Raw genomic sequence first — 27,798 nt, 5'->3', positions numbered from 1 at the left:
TTCTGGCTAACACGGTGGTTGCGTCTCTGCAGATCTGCCCCCTCCTCCTGAGCCTCCTCCTGAAGATCAACCTGACTGTGCCCATGTAGGGGGATATGAATGTGACCAAACGTCTTTGGAGAGAGGAGGAAGCTCTCATTCCTCTATGGAGAGGAGAGAACAGGGAACACCCAATCGGAAGAACTCTTCACATAGACGGAAAGATGGTTAGAGAACTTTACATCTTGTTTCTGTTGTATTAGGAACCTTAAGTATATGAAATAAACAATATTCGTAGCATTTTTGTCCCACATGTAGGAATTTCAATGCATTAGGTGAACAAATCAAAAAGTGCAAAAAAATGTGGCTAGAACTTTTCTCAAAAGTCCTTTTCCAACTTCCAACTCATTTTCAAGTGATGTCATAACTTCTTTACTGATTAAATCTGTTACTTTTATTATCAAAACGTCTTTTTGTTAATAGCTTTGCTTAAATAGTTTGCTCGAGCTGTAAGCCAATTCATATTTTCTTAACTATTGCCATTCATACAAGTGTCTTAAAGGGATAGTTTACCCAAACAAGAAAATGTTTATCATTTATTCACCCGCTTATCATTTCGAACCTGTATGATTTTCTTCCGAAGAACACAAAAGAAGATATTTGGAAATCCGTTGTTCGGTTACCGACATCTTTCAAAATATCTTCTTTTGTGTTCGAAAAAAGATAGAAACAACAAAAGGGGGCGAGGAAATGATGACAGAATTATTTAGTTTCCACATATTTTCTGAGGTCGACATTTTGTCACTGTGTAACTTATGAAACATCCTTCTATTGTATCAATACACTTACGAATACAGGTGACTAATTATGGATTTGTTTGTGTGCCTCACAATAGATGATGATTTAATTCCTTACAACAAGCCCAACTTCCTGTCTCGGGGTCAAATGTCCAGCAACTGCTCCACAACAGGAAGTTCATCATCACGAGGGTCAACAGGATCACGGGGGCAAGGAACGGGCAGAAAGAGGAATGATGTAAGAATGTGTAACAAACATGTCTGCTGTACAAATATGACTTCCTGCAACGTTAAAATTTTTTCCCAGGATGCAGTGTTGCACGTAATGATTTGCCAAATCATCTGTGACTCATTAATTGCTCATCAAGTGTAAAATGGCTCACGTTTTACACTCTGCGCAAGATTTAATCCCCTCCAGCTAAATCCTAAACCTTATCTTAAATCTTATCCCAAATATTCAGCATTAGCCCAGCTTATTCAAACATGACCTTCCAAACATGTGCACTCGTTTGTCTTTCCCAACGCTTATCAGTTTGTGAGACAGAATTGACTAAGTGTGGATGAGTCTAGACTGCTTCCATCTGGCCATGCGGCACATAATATGTGTTCTTTAAAGTGTTGAGGGGAGCTCGGTACTTCGGGTCAACAATAAGCTATTTCCTCTAAAATGAGTTCTGAAAACTGATGGCAGAGGAGATGCTACAACAGAATTGTCTGTAAAGTATTTTGTCTTCAATTTCAAATCACATAAAAAGGTTTTCAAGCTCTAAAAGACAGACGACGGAAGAGGTTGAATTCAGGTTGTTTGGGACAGCTTGTTAATATTGAGAGGAATGTCAAAACATGTCACAAACAACCTGAATTTACTTTTAAATCGTTTTTACAAAATACAGTAGATATAGCATTAAAAACATCGGCTATTCATTGAATAATTTTTTCGCAAGTGTCACATAAAAACTCATAGAAGGAATTCTGTTTAGAACCAATGTCGTGACTAACAGTATTTTGCCCACACACTTGAAAACTTCTATCATGGGAACTTGATAAAGCCTGACTGAGGTCACTCCATACGTACCGAAGAGTCTCTTTAGATGTGAGACCCCCTCTCATGTTACCCCGTCCCCTTAACATAAAAGACACACCACATAAAAGAGAGCTATACATTCCCCCGGGAGCGAGTTTTGGGTTTCACTGTCCTGTCACAGTGGTTAGCGTTATCTTTCCCGTCGGACAGAAAGCGTGAATAGCTTCGATAGGTTCTGGAGACGAGAGAGGACCTTTGCCCCACAGACGGGCATTATTCTGAGTTCTCAGATCTTGTCACGTCACACGATGGACATACCTGCTGCCTTAAAGCTTCAATAGACATGCCTGTCTTTTGTCCTGAGAGATGAAGGCCACATTCAAACTGCTGAAAAACAAACTGTGACCAGCTCTTGACCATCATACATTTTGCGTTTTGGTGACTAGCAGCTGAAGGTTTATTTTAGTGCATGCTTTAATAATTCACTGTTGATTTTGTAACAAAGCGATTTTTCATTATTTTTGAACTTCTAGGAAATGAGATAAGAGAAGGCTGTGAGATGAAGAACGTTCAACCCAAACGTCCCTCCGTTCTGCGCGATTCCTCAATGGAGCAGAAAAAAACAAGCGACCAGGACGAGTGTACAGCCGTCTCACTGAACTGACTTTTGATTATGTCAATTATTGTTATTATTGTTATTTATGGGGCATTTTTTCATCCCGCTCTCACTGTAAATATCATCCGTTGAAGCTTTTTACACGGGGTCCGGACGCAAGGAAAGAAGACTATATTGTATTTATACATGAAAGAAGAAATGAAATCATGTTGAGAAAAGCTCCAATATTATAGATAAGTTAATGTCTGAATGTGCCAACCTCTTTTGTAGAAATGTATACAGGAACGTTTCAAAGCATAATAATATTGCACTCACGTTGTGTTGGAAAACAACAAAAAATACAAAGCACAATACGTGTTGTTTGACCAGCCAGCTAGACGGCAAGTTTCACAACCTCGTCGAGGAGCGCTTTTGGCCATCCATCTGTGGATCCCCGTCGTACACTTACCAGAGAATGTAGTTCCTTTCCCTTTCTTTTCAAAGCCAAGAGAGTTTGTCATTTGACGACTGTTGTGAAAGATTGTACTTGTTTTTTTTTTAAAGGAGTGTTTTGAAGACAGTAAGAAAATGTATTGCGTTCAAAAAACAAAATGATGTTCCTTTGACTAACTTTTTGGTAGTCCTTGTTGTTTTGTACAAATAAAATACATTTGTTGAGCTATATGTGTATGGTATTGAAGATGTTTTTGTGTGACTTTATTTGTATTTCGTGCAGAAATGCGGTGCAATTTTCGGTCAGGTCTATTCGGAGACAGATGGTTTAAAGCTATCTTTTGTCTCTAAGGTTACGGCAAAGCACGCAGCCACTTCCATCTGGCTGAGCCGCCACTGAGGGTCATGAAATTACCTCTTCCAGGGCAACAATTGAAGCTGGGAAGGATCAGGGGAATGAAATAAGGAAACAGCAAGTTGGATAAAAAGCCGGAAGAGGGTAAGATGAATTGAGAAGAGGTAAGACAGAAGAAATGTTAGAGTCACTCCCACCTGAGACACGTTGGGCCTGAGGTGAGAAAATCAGAGGAAGGAAAAAATGCAGGGAATGAATAAAGAGAACAACTAGGAACATGGAAAGCAGTGTGTTCTTGATGAGTAAAAGCAGCGAGAAAGAGAATAAAAAAATGTACAACGTGTGATAAAAACAGTCTATCTCTGTAAAATGTCATCCGTCTTGAAAGACATTATTGTGCCGAATCTAGGTGGTCTTCCAGAGAACTGAATCTGAACTATATTTTAACCATCAAATGACTTTGCAAAGTAAGTGTTGTTCTCAGATCAGTAACCATTGTTGTTTCTGGAAAAAATTTCCTGTCATGCAAGCATAGTTCTTAACCCTAAGCTTTAATTACACCATAAACTAAATGATAGGTTAATAAGAATGTGCGGACATGAGGCATAAGAAGCCCAATGCCGAACCCTAAAAGCCTGTCCAGAATATGACTAGTTGACACCAAGAATGTCGATCCAAGAACACATTTTTCTTGGCGAGAGGCAGTAATACAGTATATGTCATCACATTGGTGTATGCGATCTAAATAAAGTTAGCCTCACAAACAGCAGAATTTAAGAGATGGTTCATCAACAAATGAAAAACTGTAAAATAATTCTGGATTCTGTGCCTAAATTACAGAATTTTTATTTTTTGAGTGAAACATTTTGTAGCCTATTCCTTTATGCAAACAGTCAAGTTACGTCGTCAAAACATGTTTTTTTGCGAGACGTGCTAGTTTTCAATAATGCAATACATCACGATAATGAACATGTCCAATAATGTTGTCAATAATTAGAAGTAGGCCTACCTTATTATCTACATTGATTGTTAATTGTTTTGATTTCAAGAATGCACTCTTGCTGCATCGACTGGTTTCAATTTATGTTTAACACTACATGTGTGATGGGCATAAAAGGCAAAAAATAGTTATTCTGGTTTTGACTTTGAATGAAACAGACATTACGGAAAATGACAAAAGCATAATAAGAGCATGGATTATTTCATAGTAAAACAATCAATTTTTGTAAATTTTTACCTGGACTAAAAAATAACATCACAGAAAATATTAGTTGAAGTGTTCTCAAGGATTCTTTAGAATTTCTTATTACAGTTGTGTTCTCTTGGATTTGAACATGTCTAAAACAGTTTATCAAATTTATTTACTTGAGTTTACCTGCTTTTTTAATAAGAAATATAGAAATAAATGAATGACTTGATTAAACAGATAATAATACTTCTGAAACATTGCATCTCCATATTTTGTGATTTGCTTGCCATAAATCATTATTATTATTAGTCATCCTTTTATTTGTCACTGGGTTTTGCAAATATCAAACAAATAAAAAGTATAACACAGTAATACTCATTTAAAACGTACAGTGCTTTCTCCATTTACTGTAAACAGCGAATCCGGACATCTGAGGTTTCAGAAGGACATTGACGATCTCAAACTTGTTAAGAGGACAACATTGAAGTTTTTCAACCTGGTTTTGCAACAAAATTCAATTCAAACTTTCACAAATGATTATGACACCGTCACATGCCTACATTGCAGGCCTACTACATCATTTCCCAGCTTCATCTTGGTGGATCATGTCAAGTGTGTACCAATAATCTTTCTTATCAAAGTGCTGCCATTTAATCACACATATATCTGAGGTCCAAAGATCAGGACGTTCACCTTCGAAGGCCTCGTCAGAATTTAGCCCATGAAGTCAAGACACAAGAGACTTCTTAATGTGTACGCCCACTGCTCATAAATCACTAGTTCATTCATTAGCTGTGTGTCAGAAGAGACACGCCCAGGAGGGCCAGAGGGGACAAGAGCCCAGTCAAAATACCATTCTCCCATTTCCATGTTAATTACAGAACGCGGAGATGGATGCCTTCAACCTCTTGTTCGTTTAATGTATGCAAAGTGCATGCAATTGCCACATTAAAACCGAGAGGACAATGTTCAAACAAGCTAGTAAAACACACGGCTTTGTCATTTGCCTTTGAAATCAATGTCAACGTGCTTTACGACTAACACCGGGTTAACATGCCTGAATGCTCTTTCGAGACGGAAAAAAAACGATATTGGTGTTTAAAGATGCACAGCTGCTGGGTTGTTAGCGAGCAAGCTAAGAGGACTCACTTATATGGTAAGTGAGCAATGTTTACAGCTCCGAAATAAAGTGACGCATCAGGCCGAGCTTCTAGAATAGGCAGTCAACAGTGTAATTTCAACCATTCCTGACCAATTGCACAATTCCAAGTGCTATTTTCTCTCCGCAGTTTCAGCTAAACTGCTTTTGGATTTGTGTTCTGTGCCTGTGGAGCGCAGGCTTTAGGCAACAGAAGGACCCTTGAGTTTAATCTTTCGCGGGGCAGATTTGGGTCACTGAGGTACAACAGACGGCCGGATCCCATGGGGTCGGCGGAAAACGCTCAGCAATTTCTCATCTCAACTCGCACCGCCTCCGAACCTCCGACTGGGCACGGGACCCTCTGCAAAGCCCACGCGACGACTGGATGCTGCTCACACAGGGGCTTTAATTGAATTTAATTTAGTGTGTTGACAGATACGGATGAGAGAGATGATGACTCAGGTGCGGGACATTAATGTCTATTTAGCAGATAATTTAGTGTCTCAATGCATTACCTTGGATATTTGTCTCTGGTGCAAACTAATCCTGGGAGGCTTTGGATCGGACTCAGAAATGGTCTTACAGATATTTAGTCCAATTTTCTAGCGCAATATTGATATTGTTTATAGCCTACGTATACAATACTTATAATGATAACTAAATGTAGTTAACAAAACTCTTATTCTCTGAGCTGGGTCGAAAGCAGAATTAGGATATTTCCAATTCAAAACCGTAGCTCTGTGGTAAGAGCATCGCGTTAGCAATGCCAAGGTCATGGGTTCGATCCCTGGGGATTGCACATACATAGAAACAAATTTATAGGATAATGCAATGTCAGTCGCTTTGGATAAAAGCATCTGCCAAATGCATACATGTATATGAAATAACGTTGGAACTCTAGCCGATGCAGAGGTTATATCCGGGTTTGAGATGGAAATATCCCAAATCCGAGTCGTATCGAACGTAGCATAGGCTATTTGTTAACTACATTTAGTTATTATATAGTTTTGTTTGACATTTTTTTGTCAGTGTTATTAATATTTTAACTCAAATTTAATGTTTAGGTTTCAAGTTAACTTTTAGCAATGTTGTCATGTGTTTTTGTTATTTTATAGATTTTTGATGTTGCTTTAGGTTTAATTTATCTTTAATAAATTACTTACGTTTTTTATTTACAATTCATTCTTTTTGCTAATTATTTCAGTTTATTGCTGAAGCTACATTGTTTTGGTTTCGTTTAGTTTGTATTTCAGATAATATTTAGGCTGATATTGTATTTGATTTAAATGAACAGAAATGTTTTGATAGTTTTAGTAAAATGTAACAACATTAATACACCTTAGCGACTACATATTAACGCTCTTGGCATTGTCAAAAAGTTTGGCTCGGGCAGGCATTACTAACATTCTTTTTAGTGTAAAATCAATATCAATAAATAGAAACAAAAAACTGAAACATCATCTGCAAGTTGTTCTTAAATCAAAGGCCAAATACTTGTAAAAAGGAATTATAGTCAAACATATTATATCATGCAGAATAATCCTTACGTACAAATGGGTGCTCTGCTGTGAAAATTAAAGAAAAACAGAAGAAAAGGAGAGAAGGGGCTAAAAAGTTGGCGATGTATATGTGTGCTTTTCAGGGCAAACTGGGTCAAAGGATTACCAGCAGGCTATAAAAAGATGCCTTTTTGGCAATCTACACATTCAGAGCTGTATATCCTAATAGTGTGTTTGTGTGCACATGCATAGCAGTGTGTAATGGGGGTTGTGTTTTTTGTGCCAAGCATATGGCCATGGGCGATAATCCCTCCGCAGTCATGCCATGGTCACTTGTGTTTCCAGTGTGTGTGTGTGGTGTCAGGCGGGTTTTTGATTTGTTTTTGCTGGCTTTCGGTGAGGATTAGAGAGCTGGAGGGCCGTACATGTTCTCTTAACAGACCTCTTGTGCTCTGAGACGTTCATTCCCAAAAACAACAAACACGACCATGTCATAGTGGTCTGAGAGATGTGTTCACACACAACAGCGTTACTCTGCTAAATCTTTCTTTTATTGGGTTGAAAAAGGCAACTGGTAAAATAAAGTTAGTTTGGTAGAAAATAGATTCACGTGACATTAGAAACTAAAAGCTGAAAACATTTCTAATGAAATAAATCTCAACCATAATGAAAATTATTTATTTCTTAGAAAAAATAACTATTAGGGTTTTAAAGCAAAACTTATATGAAAGGAAACTATATTAAAAACTATGACCACAAAGTAAACAATAAAAAATTGGCCATAAAAAATACTCGCTTATAAAATAATAAAAAGGACCTAAAACGCCTCGTATAATATTTCCTGTGTATTTTAGACTCTTCATATAAAAGCGTATAGGATATGGAATATTAAATAAAATTGGTTATTTACATTTCTTTGAATGCCAATCTCCTGTACAATTGTTCATGTGTTAATTGAAATCTGTATCTTGCAGCTAAATGTATTCTTAGCCTTAAACAAGTGTGCTACGAGCCCAGCTGTTTCAAAACTGCAAGAAAACAGAAGTGTGGTCCAAAAGACCTCCAGTCTGAGACTTTAAGCATGATGGAGCTGATCATCGTTGTGAAGGAGTCTTGTGGCTGTTGTCTTGTTGTCCTCTCCATTGCTCAACGCCCGAGTGCCGACTAGATGCTGTGGTTCTCCTGGCATCTCTGGAGGCTTTGAGCTGACCCTCCAACTCCTCCACCCATGTGGTGCTCCAGTCCCACATGGGCAGAGGCTCCACCTCGCCGAAACACTCTCGAGGGGGGAACAGGACGCTTAGAGGTGATGCGGGCGGGGAGAAATCTGTTGAAATGCACGATCACACACACACACATCGCAAAGGGAATGAACAGATTTGTATGCACACGCACACATGCACATCAATGCACCTTAAGTACAAAACGGAAAAGCAAACCTATTAATGCGTGTAAAGACACGAGCATTCTGAAGTCAATTTATAATAATATTAAAAGATGTATAACAGAAAAATCATCACTGGAGTAAACGGTTATAATGCACTTGGAATTTAACACGATGACTTCACAGAGGAAGAGAGAGGAAAACAATCAGTAAATGGGGAGAGAGAGAGTAAAGTCCCTGTAGGTTTCTCTAAAGCAGTGATTGATCTGGTCAAACATCAGAGAGGATTGTGGGGTGACCGAGACAATTTGCAGACAGCCCCTCAAATCTCATTTCATCTCATTGTGGTAGAGTAGCAGTGCTATTTTTCACTCTCATTGGGGACCTTAATACCACAGTGCATCCATCCATGAAAATGCACTGCATCCATTACGACACTAAACAGTCGATTCAAATTGCTATGATGAGTTTTTGTATAGGTGTTTACTTCGTTTTCAAAATACAATTCTTTTAGTTTGTGACATTCCCTGTAAAACCCAACTTAAGTCATTATTTTGTGATTTATAGTTTCTACATAAAATCATCCTATCTTCTGTAAAGATCATTTTGTAAAAATGTAATCTTGATATCTTTACTATTGACTGAGTAAGGCTATGTCAATGATTGAAATCATTGGGAAGATTAATGGTTGAAATCAAATTTGGATGCTTGTTATCTCAAAACAAGAATCTGAGACCATGAGGTATTTGATGTTGCTTAAACTTCGCTTTAAATGTGATTTGCACAATAGGTGTGCTTGACATTATATTACACATTTTAATATTGTTATTGCTCAAATGTATTTACATTTCAAGTTGACCCAAAAATAAAAATGTTGTAATCATTACTCACCCTTGAGTTCTTCCAAATCTTTATACATTTCTTTGTTCTGATGAACACAGAAAGATATTTAGAAGAATGCTCGTAACCAAACAGTTCTTGGTCACCATAGACTAGCATAGTAGGACAAATGAATGTTTGCTTTTCCTTTTTTTTAAATCTTCTTCAGAAAAAATACATTTTCCCTACTATGGTTGTGGCCAAGAACTGTTCGGTTACAAGCATTCTTCCAAATATATTTCTCTGTGTTCATCATGAGCTTTTTGGAGTTTCAGCATTTTGGGACCAATGTATAGTCTATATATATATATATATATATATTTGTTTTTGTTTAGCAGAAAAAAGGAAGTCATATACATCTGTGATGGTATAACAGTGAGTAAATTATGAGAGCATATTCCTTTTTACTTGAATTTATCTTTCTTCAGCACAGAATAGGTGAATAAGTGCAATGTCTGCAAAAGGAATTCAACTGCACGGTCAGATTCTTCCACCTAGTGGTCATTTTTAGTAACTGCATCAGTGCTTGCTGTAAATCAAGTTACTTAATCTAAACTTAAAAAAAAAACCAAAAATGTTTACCTGATAATGTACCACTCATAGACTCCGCTGTCATTGCCAGCACACGGGCGAAGTTTGCATCATTTATGAACGAGCAGTCGGAGGAGCTGATGATGCTGGTTCGAGCGCTCGTCACGTTGCTCTCGGACACCGAGCCCCAGCCGTTCCACAGCGAGCCCTCCCATTCACTGCAACAAGAGGAGGGCGTGCTCCTCAGCATGGCTTTCCTGAGCCCCTGAGGCTCCTGTTCCTCATCCATATCTCCAATCTCTCGATCGGCAGGCCCACAGATGTACCCCAAAGTGGGGGTGGGAGAAAAGGGGCGTGACATTGATGGTGAGTTCTGGTAGGAAGTACTAACAAGAAACATAAAACTTTATCCGATGCTCCATCACAGAAATTCCCTTACAATTTTGAGTTCTGACACATGATCTTACGGTTGTCCTTGTGGTTTAGGGCTGATCTCCATGTATTGCGTGAGGCCCTGAGTGCTGAGTGTGGTGTCTTGGTACTCATCGGCGGACAGGCAGAAGGATGCTGTGGAGAGGTGGCTATAAGAGGGGCTCAGCTGGGCTGGGCATCCAGAGGACGTGCTGTGGTGAGATGGACAGCCTGTGGTGGCCACTGACGGTCCTTGGAGCCCAGAAGCAGCACATACAGACTGCTGTGAGCCAAGGTCTACTGTTAGCTTGGTGGACCTGGTAGACCTGAGGGATGCGATATGAAAAAAGTACAACGTTTGAAATTAGTATTTGTCTCCAAAACAAAGACAAAAGAAACTTGTTAGTGCTTACAATATTTGACACTGTTCCATGTGGGTTGTGATGTGTCCCCTACCGGCCTGTCTGCCGGGGAAACCTTCCCATCTATACTGACAGCTTTTAAAACCCACTTCCTCCCCCTTACAGACGCTCTAATAGATAGTGTGGGCCACTTCCTCTCTATCTGCCTGTCCATTAGAGTTGAGCTACAGGCTAAATTGGATTCCAGTCTTTTAGTTTTAGAGTAACAGTAGTGGATTTTCTTCTCACGCTGTAATGATACAGTATTGTTACAGACACCATCATTACGGGCCTGTGAGACCACAATCTTTATAACATCGGTGAGTAACAGACAAAGGAACACCTCAGCTGTGTGCCACTAGTGTTTTCAGGTGAACACTTACAGCGCAAGAGAGAAGGACAAGGACAATCCTGACTCAGCTGAAGATATAGAATGAGTTTGGGATTCCTATTGGCCAGAACAACTGAGTTATTATCAGATTTCCCAGCCAAAGATGGTTTGCTGGTATAAGCTGGTCTTTATGTGGTTTCTCTTTGTCTTTGGGCTAAGCTGGTTAACGTGATAGTTCACCCAAAAATGAAAATTCAGGGAGTTTGTGAGGTGCAATGTACATACAGTATGTCTACCAGTACCAGTTGTTTCCATTCCTTTAAAATTGAAATAGCAAATACCTGTTTGGAATTAACAATAGTTATGTAAAATACTACTAATAAAGACTTCAAAACAGTAATAATTGTTTTTGAAGTAATCCATGCAAATGTACTACTAAATAAATACAATATTTACTTCCTCAGGGGGAGTACTTCAAGTAAATGATTTAGATCAAAGGGGTTCAGCCGACAAAAAAGTTATTGTATCACATGATAATAGAATAAAACATATAAAACTCAAGAGAATAGAGAAGTCTAGCCCAATTTAAATTCATTCATATAAATGTAGATGTGTCTCACTCATCCTCTGAGCTGATGCTGTGGTTGTCCTCTGTGGGAAGAGGTGGAGGAGTGGGCAACATGTCCACCAGCTGCAGTGAAGCAGAGTAATGCAAGATCCGTGGAGAACTCAAGGGTTTCCCAGGCTCCGAGACACCACCTATGAGTACAGAGAACAGCTTAAAATATAAAAACATCCTAGTTATCATTTTTAACCACCTCCAAAATCAGAGCAAATTGCCAAAATTTGTTTAAAAAAGACAAATGTCCTTGATGATTCAAAGGATTGTGTTTGATCTATACTGACATCAAACAATTGAGGATATCATTTTATCTTAAAAAATATGTTAAACCCCTTCAAAGCTCAAAAGTGAATACCTGCTGGATTCTGTCTGAATCTCTGCTGATGGTTGCTTGGAGCGCTGCGCACAGTCAAAGCTTGTTGATGCACAGGCATTAAAGGGGCGCTTTTAACTGTATGCAGCTCTGAAAGTGAACAAAAACATGTTTTGTCCCACAGCTACACAAAATAAACTACCAATGACGAAATGTAAAAAAACCTCACCTCGTTTATAATTTTTCTCCCAAGATTCTTTCAGCAACCCCATATTGGGTTGGTTAGGGAGGGCACGTTTCCATGGCAACGCCTGCACTTCCCGTACCACGGCGGTCTTTACAATGGGTTCGGTGATGCGGACAGTCTCAGAATTATGGAGCTGAGAGTTGCCGTGGGGCCTTCTGGGACAGCGGCCGGGACTATTAAACGTCTTTAGTCCGTTTCCACTTAGATCCACATAAAAGGTGCCGTAGACTCCACAATTGTCTGGCACGATGGGGACGGCTGACCGCAGGGGGTTGGAGTCCTTATTAGCTGTTATAGGCAGAGCTGTCGGCAGAGATGTAAAAATCAGACTGATTTACTGTACATGCGCCAAAATGTCAATGGTAGTTAAAGCTGATGAAGAATCTGTGCAGAACTTTGACTTCAGGGTTGACAGGCGTCTCATGAAGGCTCTCTTGAGGACATATCAGTCATGCAGAGAGATGATGAGGGGTAAAATGATAATAGATGGGGGATGCATACTGATGAGATGAAGATACAGTATGGCATGATATACAGTCTAAACTCTGCAGGGAAGGTTATGTGTATATGTATTTTGAGCGCGTGCTGTGACTCACTAGTTCTCCGGATGCCAGAGTTGTCCTGGCTTGGGGTCCAAAATCCCTGCTTGGGCTCGCTGCTGGAGCCCGGCCTCCAGCCTCCAGAGATCCAAGGAGAGTCTGGCGCAGCCATTCTGCAAAGATAAGTAACAGGAATCTAAAACCCAAATGATAGGTGACATATTAGTGTACATATTAGGATTGTTTGGATGGGACAATTAGACCCCTGCTGGTAGACTTCACAACTGCACCACTTTTTATTTTAATAAAGATATTAAATGTTATACCTGTGTTTGATGATGAGATCTTCACTTTCAAGTCTATACAAGCCTATAAAATTAAGTGATAGTGAAAGTTATATGGCGTAGAAAAGAATAATAGACAGTGATCGTATACTGTTAAAGGGAAAGTTCACCCAAAAATTATTATTATTAAATTATTTACTCACCGTCATGTCATTTCAAAGCCTTACGACTTTCTTCTGCACAATGCAAAAGAACATATTTTGAAGAATGTTGGTAATCAAACATTGGCACCCATTGACTTCCATTGTATGGAAACAAAACCAGTGAGACATTTTTCTAAATATCTTCTTTTGTGTTTCACAGAAGAAAGACTCATATACTCATTTTAAACTACGTACGTGAAAAAAGCACAGTAAATAAATGACGACCATTTAATTTTTTAGGTGAGCTATCCCTTTAAAAGAGCTCTGTTAAAGATTACCTTTGTCTCCCTGTTTTGCAGATCTGACATGTCTTCTGTACAAAAACACGGCTGTAATCATCAAAACACACCACAGGAGGGTGCCGACGCTGCCGATAAATACAGGCTCTTTAATCACAGAAAGGACATGAGACATACTGAGTATGCCTGTTTCATAAGGCGTCGACTCCTGCCTCGACTCTGGGAAAAAAAAAAAGAGTAAAAATAGCTTTATAAGTGTTATAAATATAACAGCATATGGGGTTGGAACACAATTACTGTATAATAAATGTGAAATAGACTGTACATCCCGTAAGATAATAACAAGTTAAAATAATAAGAACACATCGAACCTTTATTATTTATTCTTTTTTTCTGGCTAGATAAGGTCTAGTAGTTACCTATCAGCAGTTTATTTGGGTCACTTCGACGTCCCACTCCTGCCCCATTAACAGCAGCAACTGTAACCATGTACAGTCTGTCAGTCTGCAGTGAATTGATCTCAATACTGTGTGTGCCACTATCCACTGTCCAGTTCATTGACTTCAGCTCCTCAGACTCCACACACCAAACCTGTCAGATAGAGCCATGAATAGAGTAAAACATTATTAAAGGGATAGTACACTCATAAATTAACATTCTTTTATCATTTACTCACACTCATGTCATTGCAAACCTGTATGACTATCTTGTACGGAATACAAGAGAAGATATTTTAAACAATGTTGGTAACCAAACAACATTCTTCCCCCTTGACTTCCACTATAGACACAAAACCACTGAGGCATTTCTCAAAATATCTTCTTTTGTTTTCCACATAAGAAAGAGTCATATATAAACAGTATATTTATACATATATTTTAAAAATACAATTTTGTTCACTTTTAAAGATCGAAAAAGTAGAAACTTAAAAAAACCTGATATCCATGAATGATCCCATTGTGAGCGTCATGAGGTGGAGGCTGCCAGCTCAGATGAACGGTGTCATTACGGTCAGTAGGCATTGTTATGGAGACATCTTGAGGTGGTGCACTGGGAACTGAAAACAGGGATTATATTACTCTATCCTGAGTTATAGATGTAGTCATCATAGCTATAATAATGGCTATCATGTGCAATCCAAAGGGTATCCATCAAATACAAAGAAGCTGTTACTCAGATTAAAATTGTGCCCTGTATAAGTCACTTCATGAAAAGAAAATGTCACTTTGGTCTGCGTTTGGGTTCTGCCTATAACCTGACAGAAAATATCTGCTAATGCCAAACTGCATGTTCAAAACCAGCACAACAGCTTGCATGTCGATCATGGGTTTGACACACATGGCTTGGATAAATACTGTATGTCTGCCAGCTACGTTAATGTAAAAAAACAGGCCGTTTTTCCCCCTAAAGTTTAAGAGCACATTTGCTGTCTGCTGGTGTAATTTGGGTGTAATCGGGATTCTCACCTATTTCTGGCACTCGCAAGTGTCTGGTGTTGCTCTCCCTGCCGTAGAGACCGCTGCCGTAGGGTCTGACTTTAAACTCGTACTTGTAGCCTCTCTTCAGAGGTCCCACGTGGGTGTGAAGGGCGGTTTGAGGAACACTTTGAGCCGTCCAGTCTGAACTAGCCGGCAGGAGAGATCGATACAGAACCTCAAAGCCTTCAAGATAGTGAGGCTGCGAAACAGTGGTCTGCAACTGAAAACATATCCATTAGGTTCTTTAGAGAAGATCTTATGTTCGAGCATAGTAGAAACCTCAAAAGTAAGTCATTTAAAAACTTTTGAAATGATATAGTGTAGTATAGTTGCAGTAAAAACAAAAACTAGTTGTGTGCTAAATGTTTACTTAGGGGCCTAAACTAAACTACCTACTTAGGGCGTCTAAAAACGTGAGACGCGGCACTCGGGAACGGTTTTTAAAAAAGCGGCCTATTTTTTTAGATTAATGTAACTGCCAGACATATGTCTTAAAGACGCGGCAATCATGTGCGAGGGAGGCGCTGCATAGAACATAGAAAAAAAGGAAAAGTAGAAAAAATTGGAACGGAAAATTGGCGTTCTGTGTGTATGACCCCTTAAGGATTACTAAAAATATTCTCTCAAAAATTTTAAGTGTGAAGATAGCATAGAAATAGTATAGTATTGTATTGAAAAGTAGCCTAGCTCTGAAATAGTACACTTACAAGGATACTAATAGTATATTGATATTAGTGTAATTACCAAATAAAATAATAAAGAAATTATACATTAAATTATATATCAAATTAAAAAACGTGACTAATTTTGATCATTTAACATTTTTAGGGTATATAATAATAAGCAATACTTATCTCAACCATGCATGATAAACATAGTAAGCTCGTTGCAATGGATTCTGGGATTGCCTCATTGGGTGTGAAAACATGCTGGGCTGCTTTAGAATTGAAAAAGCATCCTAATATACTAAGGTGCACAGCTCATTGGAGCAGTGTGTATGAAAATGAAAATAAAAAGTGTAATACTGTTGTGTGTGATGCTCAGAAATGAACTAAGCTGCATTACCCTCCACATGACTTGAGACATATTTGCGGCCGTACTGAGAACTGTGACGTTCTCCAGACTGACACGTAAGGCAGACAGCTCCTTGTGTAGATCTCTCATTCTAGTGCTGCCCGCATCTGTAATATACATAAGTTAGACATCACTGATATTAAATGAGTGAGTGGAATACAAATTCTGGGAGGTAGTTGAAATGGGGAGCTGTTTAAGAAAAATGTGCCATTCATAAAATATTCATTATGGCAACGCAGTGAATGATTACTTTGTTAATGAACAGCATTTCTTACCCTCTACAAGCAGTTGTGCGCTGGCCACAGACACTCCGATCTTATTTTCCGCAGTGCAGGTGTATCTGCCCATGTCCTGTGCTGTCACGTAGTGGATTTGCAGACTGTGGTCTGGGTTGATTAAATATCTGGAAAACATTATTATGATTGATAATTAGTGATGGAAATAATGAGAAAGGTTTTAATTCGATTTTTTATGATTCTGTTAAAGGTTCTTGAAGTATCTTCAAAGAGTCTTTAATGGAACCAAACAAGATTCAAATCTTTAAGTGACAATAGATTTTGAAACAAGCAACCTGAAATAAAAACCCTATACTAAATACTACACTCAAATTCTTATGAGTACACATCATTGCATTGAAATAGTATTCAATTATATTACAATTTATTGAGCATGTGTACAGTATATGTTCCTGTAGTCTGAAAAAGGGCAAAATACAGATCAATAGTCAACAAGACCCAAAGTTCTCTGTATTCTTCTGACCTGCCATTAGGTAAAGGTCCCTGCTCTCGACTCCATTCAACAGAAGGCATGGGGTCTCCGTCTGCTTTACAGAAAAACTGCGCAGACTCCCCGAGCTGCACCGAGACATCCTCTGGTTTAAGCAACAAGACCGGCTTGGCTGTGAAAGTAAGTCAGATGTATGAGTTTCCATTCTTACCGAGCAATATAATGAATTGCGGTAGACTAGAGTTCTAGAACTCTTAGTCATTCTTATCAGAACAAAGAAATAAAGATTTGGACCATGCGAGTGTGAGTAAATGAAGACAGAATTTTTGGGGGAACTGTTCATTTGATGTAGATGTATAAGCACAGAACAGATCTCACCTAAAACAGACAGCCGGGCTGCCCTGCTCTCTCTCACACCAACTGTGTTTGTGGCTATACAGCTATAAACTCCAGAGTCATTCTTCTGAGCTGGAGCAATGATCAGTTTACCATTGAGTTCCTATAGGTCATGCAGAGAGACAAATTGTAAATAGTAATCATACTTGCAGGAAACACATTTCAATGTCATGAGGATCTTTCCATTTTCTGTGTTGTACTGCCCTCTATTGACGTATTCAGGCTACAGCTCTTAAGATAAGTATGAGTGCATTCAAATACTTTCTCTTATCCGAGTTCAATGTGCATTGGCTACCATTAGCGAGTCATTATAGATTTCCCCTAAAAATGTAAATAATGTGGCTCTGTTAGTTTAAATATATATTGTTTATATCAGCATTTGGCGACTTCACAAATGCATAATTTTAAATTTGTGTCACTACACAAAACTGTAAAAATACTAGTGTATGCAGCTTTTTTAATACTTAATTTAAAAACTTAACGTGATATATTGTATGCATATTGTATTGTAAAATGACAAGACCCCGACTTACAATTTCAACCCGGTAAAATACTCAAAAACTCTGCATAGCTAGAATAATATAAAATAACCAAAAAAAAAACTCATTTCAAGAGATGTTAATGCTCATTTTGTTTTTGAATTATTTTTCATCTTGAGCCCCCTAGTGGGCACTGGCACCCTGGTAAAGGAACTCTAGAGCATGAACATCTTTTGAAATTTTGTTTTGCACTCACAGTGTAATGTTCATTGCTGCTGTTGATGAGAATTCCATCTTTTCTCCAGGTGGTGTTGGGTTCAGGATGTCCTACAGGTGGACTGCAGTTCATCACAGCTACCTCACCAACCACCACCTCTATATCACTTGGCTGGACACGGAACTCCTCCCGAAGAGCTGGAAATCACATACATGGTCAGAAATATAATTCGATCACTAATGTGCACAATTATAATATCACCTGGGCCAGTTATTATTTTGCTGATATATTTGAGGGATTTTATGATAATTGGTATATTTTATAGCTGTGTGTGTTCTGCCAATTGATGGATATGGCTTATATCAGCCAAAATATAAAGACAGACTTTTTTAGTTTTCATCTTGATTCTATTAAATACTTTAATATTTAGCATTATTCATTACTTTGAGACGCACAGTGGTCGGTCAATGTGCATTGTTAAACACATTTTTCTGAATATTTCAGCAGTTTCATTGAGATAACAAATCTCTCTTTTTTTTCAACAACATAACTTCCTTCATGCTTTCGAAAATAAAGCCCACTGCCAACTTGACTGACGTAGCTCGTCTTTGTGTTCCACATAATCTAGGAGTGAATCAAAGCAAACGAAACCCAAATTCATTGTGTGCAACAATTGCTGGACATGTCTCAATTAGGTCCTGCTCCGGTCCGGTGGAATGCAGAGTAAACCAACCCTTTCAGGATTCTGTTTGCTCCACAAACACAGCATGTTGTCCAAGCTCAATTAGTCTACTGTTTGTTTCACAGAAGAAGCCAAACTTTGACATCTGATCTCCAGTCATCTCATTGACCATCTTAATGAGCTTCCTTACCCTCTTGTTTCCCTTGAGAACGTAAACACAACTTAATAAGCGAACTCATCTTTTCTTAAACCATGATGATTCAAACCTGCTATATGAAGCGAAGCATTCCTGCTGGTTGCCACTCCAGCGTTGTTCTGGGCGACGCAGGCGTACATGGCTTCATGAGATTGACTCTTCCGGCCGGAGATGGAGACGCTGAAGAAAAACAAACTTCCTTCTGGTAAAACGATAGGCCTTGATTCTACATCCATCCTATCTGTGTCAAGTGGCTGCCCGTTCCGAAGCCACTGGATGGTTGGCTCAGGGTTTCCCTCAGCCCTGCAGGAAAGCGTGGCTGGGCTACCAGCCCTGACTACCACATCGGTTGGATGGTGGACAATACGGGGGAGACTGTTATCAATGAGCCTGGAACCTGAAAGCAATCCAGTATAAGTTAGAACTACAAGTGGAATTAAGCATTGCAAAAAGGAACAAATCCAAACTAAACTGTCTTTCAAAAAAACAAAGTCTGACAGATGGACTGATGCCCACTACACTGGATGACCTGTCAGTGAGCAAGGGAAACACACTTCCTCTACAAAATGGAAACAGAGTCATGTGGGGGTCTGTTTTTCCTGCTGTGAGAGGAACAAAGGACCAGCACTTGTAGACAAAGTCATGCAGCAACAGGACATCCGTCACCTGTGCATCAAGTGTAGGAATGCCCCTCTCCTATTATTGGCCAACTTACAATGTCTTACAATGTCTCTTTGTACTCTCACGCCAAAATATGCCAATCACATGTGCATGAGAGGGTGTCTGAAACAAACAAGCACACTTGATTGGACCCCTGTGTTCCGCCTCATTTATATGCTCTGTTTTGGGGGGACAAATTTTATTTGTAAACAAAAATGAAAATAAGTCAGAATTATAGGTCAGGGTGAACTGCACAATGGAGCATTTGAGTGCTACATTCTTGGCAAAATATGCGTTTGACTATTAAAAGTTTCTATTGTCTCTGATGGGGCAGCTTCCTGAGAAAGAGGAAGTCCCACAGTCCTGCTATGCCGTTTCACGCAAGAAGAATTTGGAGGACATTTTGCACGTTTGTAAAAGAGCAATACCACATTTTTAACGGTAAATTGTGACATTCTATACAACAACAAATGTATTGTTTACAAAAATAGGCTAATAGGCACTTTTGGCACTAAGATGGATGTAATTTGATGGATTTGGTTTATCCGTTAGATAAAATCTGTTAATATAAGGTTGTGGACTTCTATTAGGGATCCGAATAAGCATCACTTTTCTTATAATACATTAATAGATTAAAAATAAACTAAAAATATATAAAACGAAATGCGAAATTAAATTAACATAGACATCATTTTAAAAACAAAGTAGGCCTATCACTTGACAACTTCAGTTCGATTCAAAGATGTTACACATTCAAACAAAACTATTTAGGTTGACTTTGCGCTTACCTTGAATATTATAAATAATTCCTAAAACCCAACAAATCTTGAGAAAGAGCCTCATGTTACGTGTCAAGTGGGAAATTTAGTCCGTCAAAAGCATCGCTGTCCAATCAAATTCTTGTCGTTGCACATTCGCGACAAACACGCGTTAGATTTAAAAACAATATTCACACACGCCGTGGTTTTATTTCGTTTCTTGTGTATTGAAAGTTAAAAAGTCTCTCTCTCTCTCTCTCTCTCTCTCTCTCTCTCTCTCTCTCTCTCTCTCTCTCTCTCGTTTCTGTCAGTGGTGTTGAAGATAGCGCCATCCGGATATGGGACCCTCCCCGCTGCCTCGGACCCCCAGCAAAAGGTAATGACATGAGTAGGCTACTATAGTGCACTTACGTCTCCGATGACTGACGAACAGGCATTTAGTTGGGCAAACAAAATCACACGAGTGAATCAAAGTTGAAAGTGATGCTTAAGTCTGTTTTGTTTGAATTTACAGCAACATTTTTGAGGTTTGTGTAGGCTAAATACCGCGAAACTTTGGAAAAAATTATTTAGTCATATCGATGAGTGTCATTTCTCCAAATTACAACAGGAAGCTCAACTGCTCATGCAGTTAATGGAAAAAGTAAAGAACAAGATATCTCTATATCTGCTTATCAACTGGGGTTATCGACATTATTACGCAAAATTGTGTGACTGGTTCATAAAGCAGGACTTGCATTTCTGCAGGACTTGACTTTAAAGTTCTAAATGTGACTCTTCTGCGAATATTTGACAGACACATTAAACTGAATTAGAAATAAAAAATAATAATAATGTACACTAACCCTCTCTCTTTCTCTCAACAGGTGGTGGTCTTTTGTTGAAACTAGTAACTTTGTATTAGCACCTATTGTATTATTGCTCCTGTATGACATATCCCTTATTGCTCCCTGAACTCTTTGTAAGTCACTTTGGATAAAAGCGTCTGCCTAAATGACTAAATGTTAATGTAAAGGTAAAGGCTAAAGCTCACTCCAAAATAAAACTGCTGTCATAATTCACTCAGTCTCATGTCATTCCAAACGTGTAAGGCTTTTTTCTAGAGAACATACAAAAAGATAAAAAACATTGATAACCAATAGACCCCTTTGACTTGCACGGACACAGACATATCTCAAAATGACTTTTTGTGTGTTGGTGGTACACAAAAAAAGTCATACAGGTTTGGAATGAAAAGAGTGTATGAGTAAATTATGCAAGAATCCTACTATTACATGAAAAAGAAAAAAATGTCTTTTAAAAATCAAAGAACTTTTAGAGTAAATAATAAAGCCTTATACAATAACATAACGTAATATAGTAACATAGTCAATCATAAACTATGTAGCTATACAACACTGAGATCTAACACACATGCTAATTACAATTACGTCTTTTTAAATACGGTCCCTGAGGGGACGAGAGAGAGGGAAGAAAATAAAAGCAGAGGCGGCAGTTCATTTTCTCGAAAGCCACATATAAATAAAGTGTTGTTTAGAGAACTGTCCATTGTGTGGACTAAAAGAGCAGGCTGCACTGATGGACACATATATTGATCCAGAGAGCACTAGATGGCCTGTGGATTATCCAGCATTCAGCCACTAACAAAAGCTACTGAAGAACTGTGAAGCTGCATACCACAACACAGAATTAAAGCAGGACCGCAAAAGAAGTCGGGTCTGATTTACTTGCTAGAAGGTTCACGGTAACTTCACTGCACGTTCGAATCATAAATAAATCTGTTTGAGTTTTTTTCACAATGCCTGGCCGTGATTGAAAATGTAATGTACCAAAAACTGTCTCATTTAAGGACTAAAGTACAAATTTCTACAAAGTAACAAATGGTCAGAATGTTTTATTTATTTATTCATTTATATACATACATTTTTCTTTATAGTAGACTGCTCAAACACAAAATTAAGTATTTATGTCTTTTGATGTTTAAGAAAAAATAAATGTATTTGCTTAAAGTAGACAATAACAAAACATTTCATACTAAGCTATCACTTGCGCTTCTGTTTGGAGAAATAATTGTCTATTTAATAAACAAAATAGTACCAGTGTTAGAAAAGGAAGAGGAAATGTCTTTCATAGCACTTTCCTGTACTTCCAAGGTTATTTTTTCCTACACTCTTTCAACAACATCAATTATTAAATAAATTAGTCTCTCACATCACAAATAGTTGAATTAGTTTGGATAGAACTACACAAACTAAAGATTTTGCAACATAATAAATGCATACTAAAATATACTTTTACCTTCATTTTCACTTTAAAAGTAATTTCTGTATACATTTATTTGTACTGTGACCAATAAGTGAAAAATCACATAGGGAGAAACTTTATCAAGATATCATTATCTTTCTGATTTTATTTACTACAAACTATTCCAACTGAAGTTTTTTAACAGTCAAGCTTACATTGTGTTACTGTAATAAAACATACGGTTAGCATCACATTCACTAAAAAAATCATTTTGTGTAAATTCAAATGTACTGTGACCAAGAAAAAAATCACAAGTGTAAACTTTTATCAAGTTACCACTTTCTTTCTGATTTTATTTACCACAAGCTACCCCAACTAAAGTCAAGCTTCCATTACATGAATGTATTAAGACATACCGTGTTACCATCACTTTTACTTGTTTAAAAAAACAATTATACATTCAAATGTACTGTCACCAAGCGAAAAATCACAAAGTAAAAACCTTATCAAGTTATCAATGTCTTTCTGATTTCATGCTCTGGACATCATGCCGATACGCTGAGAGAGACGGTGAACTGAAGCTTTGCAGAAAATCACTTAAACGTTCTAAATTAAAGCTTTTATATATACAATAATCTTTTAAGATTTACTTTACACATTACTTAACCACGTGTCCTATATTCATATTGCATAAGCTTTGTCATTGTGTATATAACATAAATTTCAAAACCAGCCATATTCCACACATTCTAGGAAATATCCATTGTTGTTACCTTTCCTGCGATGGGCCATGTCCCTATGTGATGCCCGGTGATGTGCCAGGCGATGGCGAAGGTGCCCTCTCCCCTCTGACCTTTCTGACCTCTGTTCCACTTGCGTCCTCTGTGCCAGCTGCTCATCAGGTGAACACTCACACTGGCACTGACACTGGCGCGACCCCTCTGTCCAGGTACACAGCCATGCCACCCAGAGCAGCCAAGCAGACACCTGCATCTTCAGACTAAAACTCCTCTCTTCCACTTTGACTCCTCCACTAACATCCCAAACGCAGCTAAGACTGAACCACCCTTCTCCCCTCGGCCGCCCGAACGTCTCGGTGCTAAATTATTTGGAGATTGTTATAGCTAATGTTTTTTCTTTATATTCCACAAATGCTTTGTATTTACATTCCCTCCCTCTTTTTTTCTCTCCCTCTCTTTCCCTCTCCCTCCTCTTTCTCGCCTCTCTTGTCTCTTTTGGGAAAGAAGTTGGCGGAAACAATGATTGAAAAACAAGTTTCAGGCCCCATGCTGGGAGCGCAGGAGAGGAGGAGAGGGGAATGGGTACTGTCTCCTCCAACAACATCTGTGTCATTCGTTCTGCACGTCGCATAGACAGAAAACAAGGCCGGTACCATAGGGGAGGGGCGGAAAAGAGATCTCCCATACCGAAAGGATCAGTTCCATTAATCAAGTGTCTGCTAGTCGACCGATCAAATCCTTTGGAATGACAAACTTTTTCGCCCTTTAAACATCAAACAGCAAAAAAACGCATTGCGCGATTGCTATTGGCCCACGCCACAAAAGGGGAAGTAGACACCCGTCATTCCTGCATCAAGATACTTTCTCAAAAGCATTAGAGAGGGAGTGTTTTCAAACAAAACTGACCCTCTCCAATGGCTTTGGCTGCTTGTTGGCCATGAAAGGAACGCCTTTTGTTTAGGGTGCGATTCACACTTTCCCGACACAATTTTCTGTTTTATAAGCAGAGGAGAGGTGAGCGGACCGAATCACTAATGCAACTGGAACGTTCTCATTTGTCGAAGTAAAGATGTTTAGCTGCAAGTGGAAATCATTTGGATTTTCACACCTCAACATTTCAATTATCTCCCAACAAGGTAGAATGTGATTATGAAGCACGAGCCCATTCTTCTCTGCTGTTTGTACTATAAAAGGTTTTTCACCGTTCACGGAGCAAAACGGAAAAGAGAAATTTGTACTTGCTTGCGTGCACAGTATGTGCCCCCCCATCACCGCGGTCGAATCAAACGGGACGGGGAAAGCAATTTATCTCATGCCGTCCGGTCTTGTGTTCCACCCACCAGTCCTGCTGATTCAGCACAGAGGAACTGAGGGAACATGCTGTTAAACAGACCTGACCTGATCACGGCTTTATTCAACAAACCTCTCAGCTCATTTAAAACTTTATGCCATAAGAAGCGAAGTGAGGATGTAAACTGGCACTTTTCGATTGTCGATTTGGTATTCTGAGTTTACCATAAAAATGGTGACACGTTAGAACATTCAAACTTATTAAATTATTTACATTACACAATTTCCTCAAACAAGTGTCCAACAGTCATGCTTTAGATTCCGGTGACCACCCGTATTGAAATCACAATGCCACGACCTTGGATTCGAAACAGTAGTAACTTCCCTGTTCACTTCACTCATCACACTGTACCCCCTGCTTGGTAGCGGGTCACGTCGAGGTGAGCACCCGAAAAGCCACGCTTCAGCCCTCAATGGGGTGTCAGGGCAGAACTGCAAGTGGTTATTCCAGCTCACGCTGACCCTTAAACTGTGCCCTAATTTTTAACACAGGAGGATTGAGACTCCTCTAATCAGCTTAAAGAGTGAGCGAGAAGTAAAGGGGGTGGATGGATAATAAGAAAAAGATAGTCTTATAAGGTACTGAAGACCTTTGTAGTAAAATTTGTAGTAATGAGGGATGCATAAAGCCAAAGATTATTTGCATTGTTATGAACAGTGTCACAAAAGTAAAAAGAAATCAACACTGTATTTTCTAAACCTTGTATGTCCAAATTTGCAGTTCATTAGGTTATTCATATTAAATACTGTGTTGTCCAGGTTTACAAGTGTTTTTAATAATTTGTATTGGTTAGATATTTGTATAACCCTGTGACAAACATAAAGGGTGACCACTAATAATGATTTATGGCAAAATATTAATATCACGAAATATGGAGATAAAAGGTTCCAGAAGGACAGCAGTGAAATACAATTCACTTAGTTTGTTTAATATGAATATTTGCTCTTGTTATCAAATGTAGCTCAAAAAAGAATTATGAAGAACCTGATTTGATGTAAAATAACTAGAGTCATCATATTTGACATTCAGATTCAACCCATACATTGCATCCACCAATTCTAGAGAAATTCCATTGGACAAACCTGTATGATTCAAGATTCCTGCACTCGACAGTCCAAAACCAGATAGGTGATGTGAATTAAAAATTCTCATGGATGGATTCTGCGGATTGGGGGGGGGGGGGGGGTGAGGGGTGTGTTACAGAGCACAGAGATGCAGAATAGAAGACAGGGGCTGTAAGGGCAAAAGTTCTGCTTGAGTGGATCACAAAGCAAGATCTAGAGTTCACCCCACTCCTCTCCTCCCTCCCCACCCTCCTTCTCTCTCCATCCCCCCCTCGAACCTCAGCAGCACCCACACCCATATCCCGGTCCATGCTTACACCTCTCAGGCTCTTCGTCCCCCTTTTTCTTTCTCTCTTTTTCGCTGTCTTTGTATGTCCAGCTGGCTGTCCTACAAAGACTCCAGCTCAGACTCCCAATGAGCCCTGCGCCCTCTGACGCTTTGTTCTGCTGTTTTTCCCACTCCCTGGTGAGAGAGTCACAAGCAGGACAGACAACATGAAATGGGGAAATGTGATGGGGAGCAAGACAAAAAAAAGGAAAATAAGTCAAGCAACTTTACAGGAGCGTTCAAAGTCAGAGATTACACATTGTCATGTTTTGAGCCATGTGTTACGTAATTGCATTTTTTGGCCACCTGCAGCAAGTGTGTTCATTTAAATTTGTATTATGTATGATGAGATACAATCCCATTATCTATCCATGAAAATAATAACATTAACAATGCTAAATAAACAGTGGCTTGCAACTTGTTCTTTGGAAACTTATAAACACATCGGTTTTACAATAGCTCTTAAAATAGTGATAATGATCCACTTGTTAAGAGATTTTCAACGCACACAGATAATGTTTAATGTGTTTGTGATCCCTTCATATACACACAAGCCATTTAACGTACCAGTCCAGATATCCATCCAAGCATCCGGTGTTTCTCAAGCTCTGGTAGATCTTTGCCGATCAGCTAGCAGAAAGGCCGCAGTGTTGCGATGTGGGCCGGAACTAATAGGATTGGATTTGATTCATTAGATTCTCTTTCATCACACTGGTTGGAATTTCACTGCACGTCCCGTCGGACTCCCCGGTTTTAAATAAGGATTCCACGAGGACCTGAGGGGTGAGAGCAAGCGCAACCGAGAGACGGCCTCGCCTCCCTTCCCACAATCTCCCTGTATAAGAATCTCCGGATATAGGGGATAAATTCCAGGATAAGTCTTACAAGTTTTTTGTTGACCGATAAAGCGTAGATCACACGTACTGTACACTCATAAAATAATAAGGTGCTTCATGATGCCATAGAATTAGTTTTTCTCTAAATGGTTCCATAAAGAACCTTTCTCAAAAGGTCCTTTGTAGTGAAAAGGGTATAAGAAAGAGATGTGGAACCCAAAAAAATAACTTCTGTGGCATTGCTGTGAAAAGCCTTCATTTTATTTTTTAAAGTGTTGAAGAATCAGTTTTGGTTCCCTAAAGAACCATTTACTCAAAAGTTGTTTTTAATAAATAAACCGTTTGATTTTCAAAAATGGTTTTTACAACATTGCTCTACTGTTAAAAAAAGGGTTCTAGCTCACTGCTTTCCGGACAATAATTTTAAAGTTAGATTTGACACAGACATTTGATTTGCCTGTGTGACTGGTGTTTAAAACTGCACAGGGTTCTTACTGGGGCTCATTAGATTTATTTATTGACCTTATGGAAATACAAATATAATCGCAGCATACATGTAAAAGAGCATGTGAAAATAACAAGACACACCAATATCTATCTTGTGAAGTTTTGCCTCCCTGAGAGATTTATGAAACTGAAAAGTAAACGTCTAAGGCGACAAAGGGCCCACACAGAGTATTCGCCTTGTTAAGAACAAAATAATCAACTTGCACAGCTTGAAGCTTTGTCGGACCGCCCAACTTTGCTCCCTGCGTCTTTGTGTTATTGTGCAGCGAGTGAGACAGTGTCTTGAAGAATGCTTCCATAAGGCCAAGATTAGCATGTCAATATGTGACCAAGAAAATGAAATTTGTCTGGTTTGAGCTGTGAATGAGCAAGATTTGAGTTTGTCAAATAGCAGTTAATAGGCTGGACAGCAAAAAAAACATGAAACAGCCACTGATCATGTCTTAACCATGAAGAGAAATTAAATAACCATGAAGAGAAAAACACATATTTAATACATCAAGTATTTTATCAGTGCTAAAGTGCCCCAAAGGTAAAGTGTTCTTGGTGGTTGCCAGGGTCTTGCTGGTCATATTTCTATATCCTTGTTTTTCGTCCTATATTGTCATATGCCAAGTAGAAATTGTAAACCGGTAGGCCGGGTGAG

The 27,798-nt window shown here is 38.8% G+C and overlaps 2 protein-coding genes across 2 annotated transcripts in view; one reads left to right on the top strand and one right to left on the bottom strand.

Moving 5' to 3' along the window:
* Positions 1-3,088, top strand: part of robo3 (roundabout, axon guidance receptor, homolog 3) — a 66,242-nt gene extending 63,154 nt beyond the window's left edge. Inside the window, exons 26-28 of the mRNA XM_079449164.1 lie at positions 33-206; positions 875-1,014; positions 2,334-3,088. Coding sequence (XP_079305290.1) covers positions 33-206; positions 875-1,014; positions 2,334-2,345 — 326 coding nt within the window. The 3' untranslated portion in view covers positions 2,346-3,088. The remainder of the gene's footprint in view (positions 1-32; positions 207-874; positions 1,015-2,333) is intronic.
* Positions 3,089-7,563: 4,475 nt separating this feature from the next.
* On the bottom strand, positions 7,564-20,387 carry robo4 (roundabout, axon guidance receptor, homolog 4). Its single transcript, XM_079448136.1, has 19 exons — positions 20,113-20,387; positions 18,735-19,061; positions 17,826-17,983; positions 17,073-17,193; positions 16,728-16,866; positions 16,244-16,371; positions 15,960-16,075; positions 14,883-15,114; positions 14,352-14,473; positions 13,836-14,007; positions 13,456-13,635; positions 13,017-13,059; positions 12,748-12,863; positions 12,134-12,454; positions 11,947-12,054; positions 11,590-11,728; positions 10,294-10,563; positions 9,878-10,212; positions 7,564-8,359 (listed from the first exon to the last, which is right to left on the bottom strand). The coding sequence occupies exons 1-19, from the start codon at positions 20,165-20,167 to the stop codon at positions 8,127-8,129; spliced, it is 3,315 nt and encodes a 1,104-aa protein (XP_079304262.1). The 5' UTR covers positions 20,168-20,387; the 3' UTR covers positions 7,564-8,126.
* Positions 20,388-27,798: the final 7,411 nt, after the last annotated feature.

The sequence above is a fragment of the Barbatula barbatula genome (genome assembly GCF_947034865.1).
Source record: "Barbatula barbatula genome assembly, chromosome: 24".
NCBI lineage: Eukaryota > Metazoa > Chordata > Actinopteri > Cypriniformes > Nemacheilidae > Barbatula > Barbatula barbatula.
This window is presented reverse-complemented; position numbering and strand designations above follow the sequence as displayed.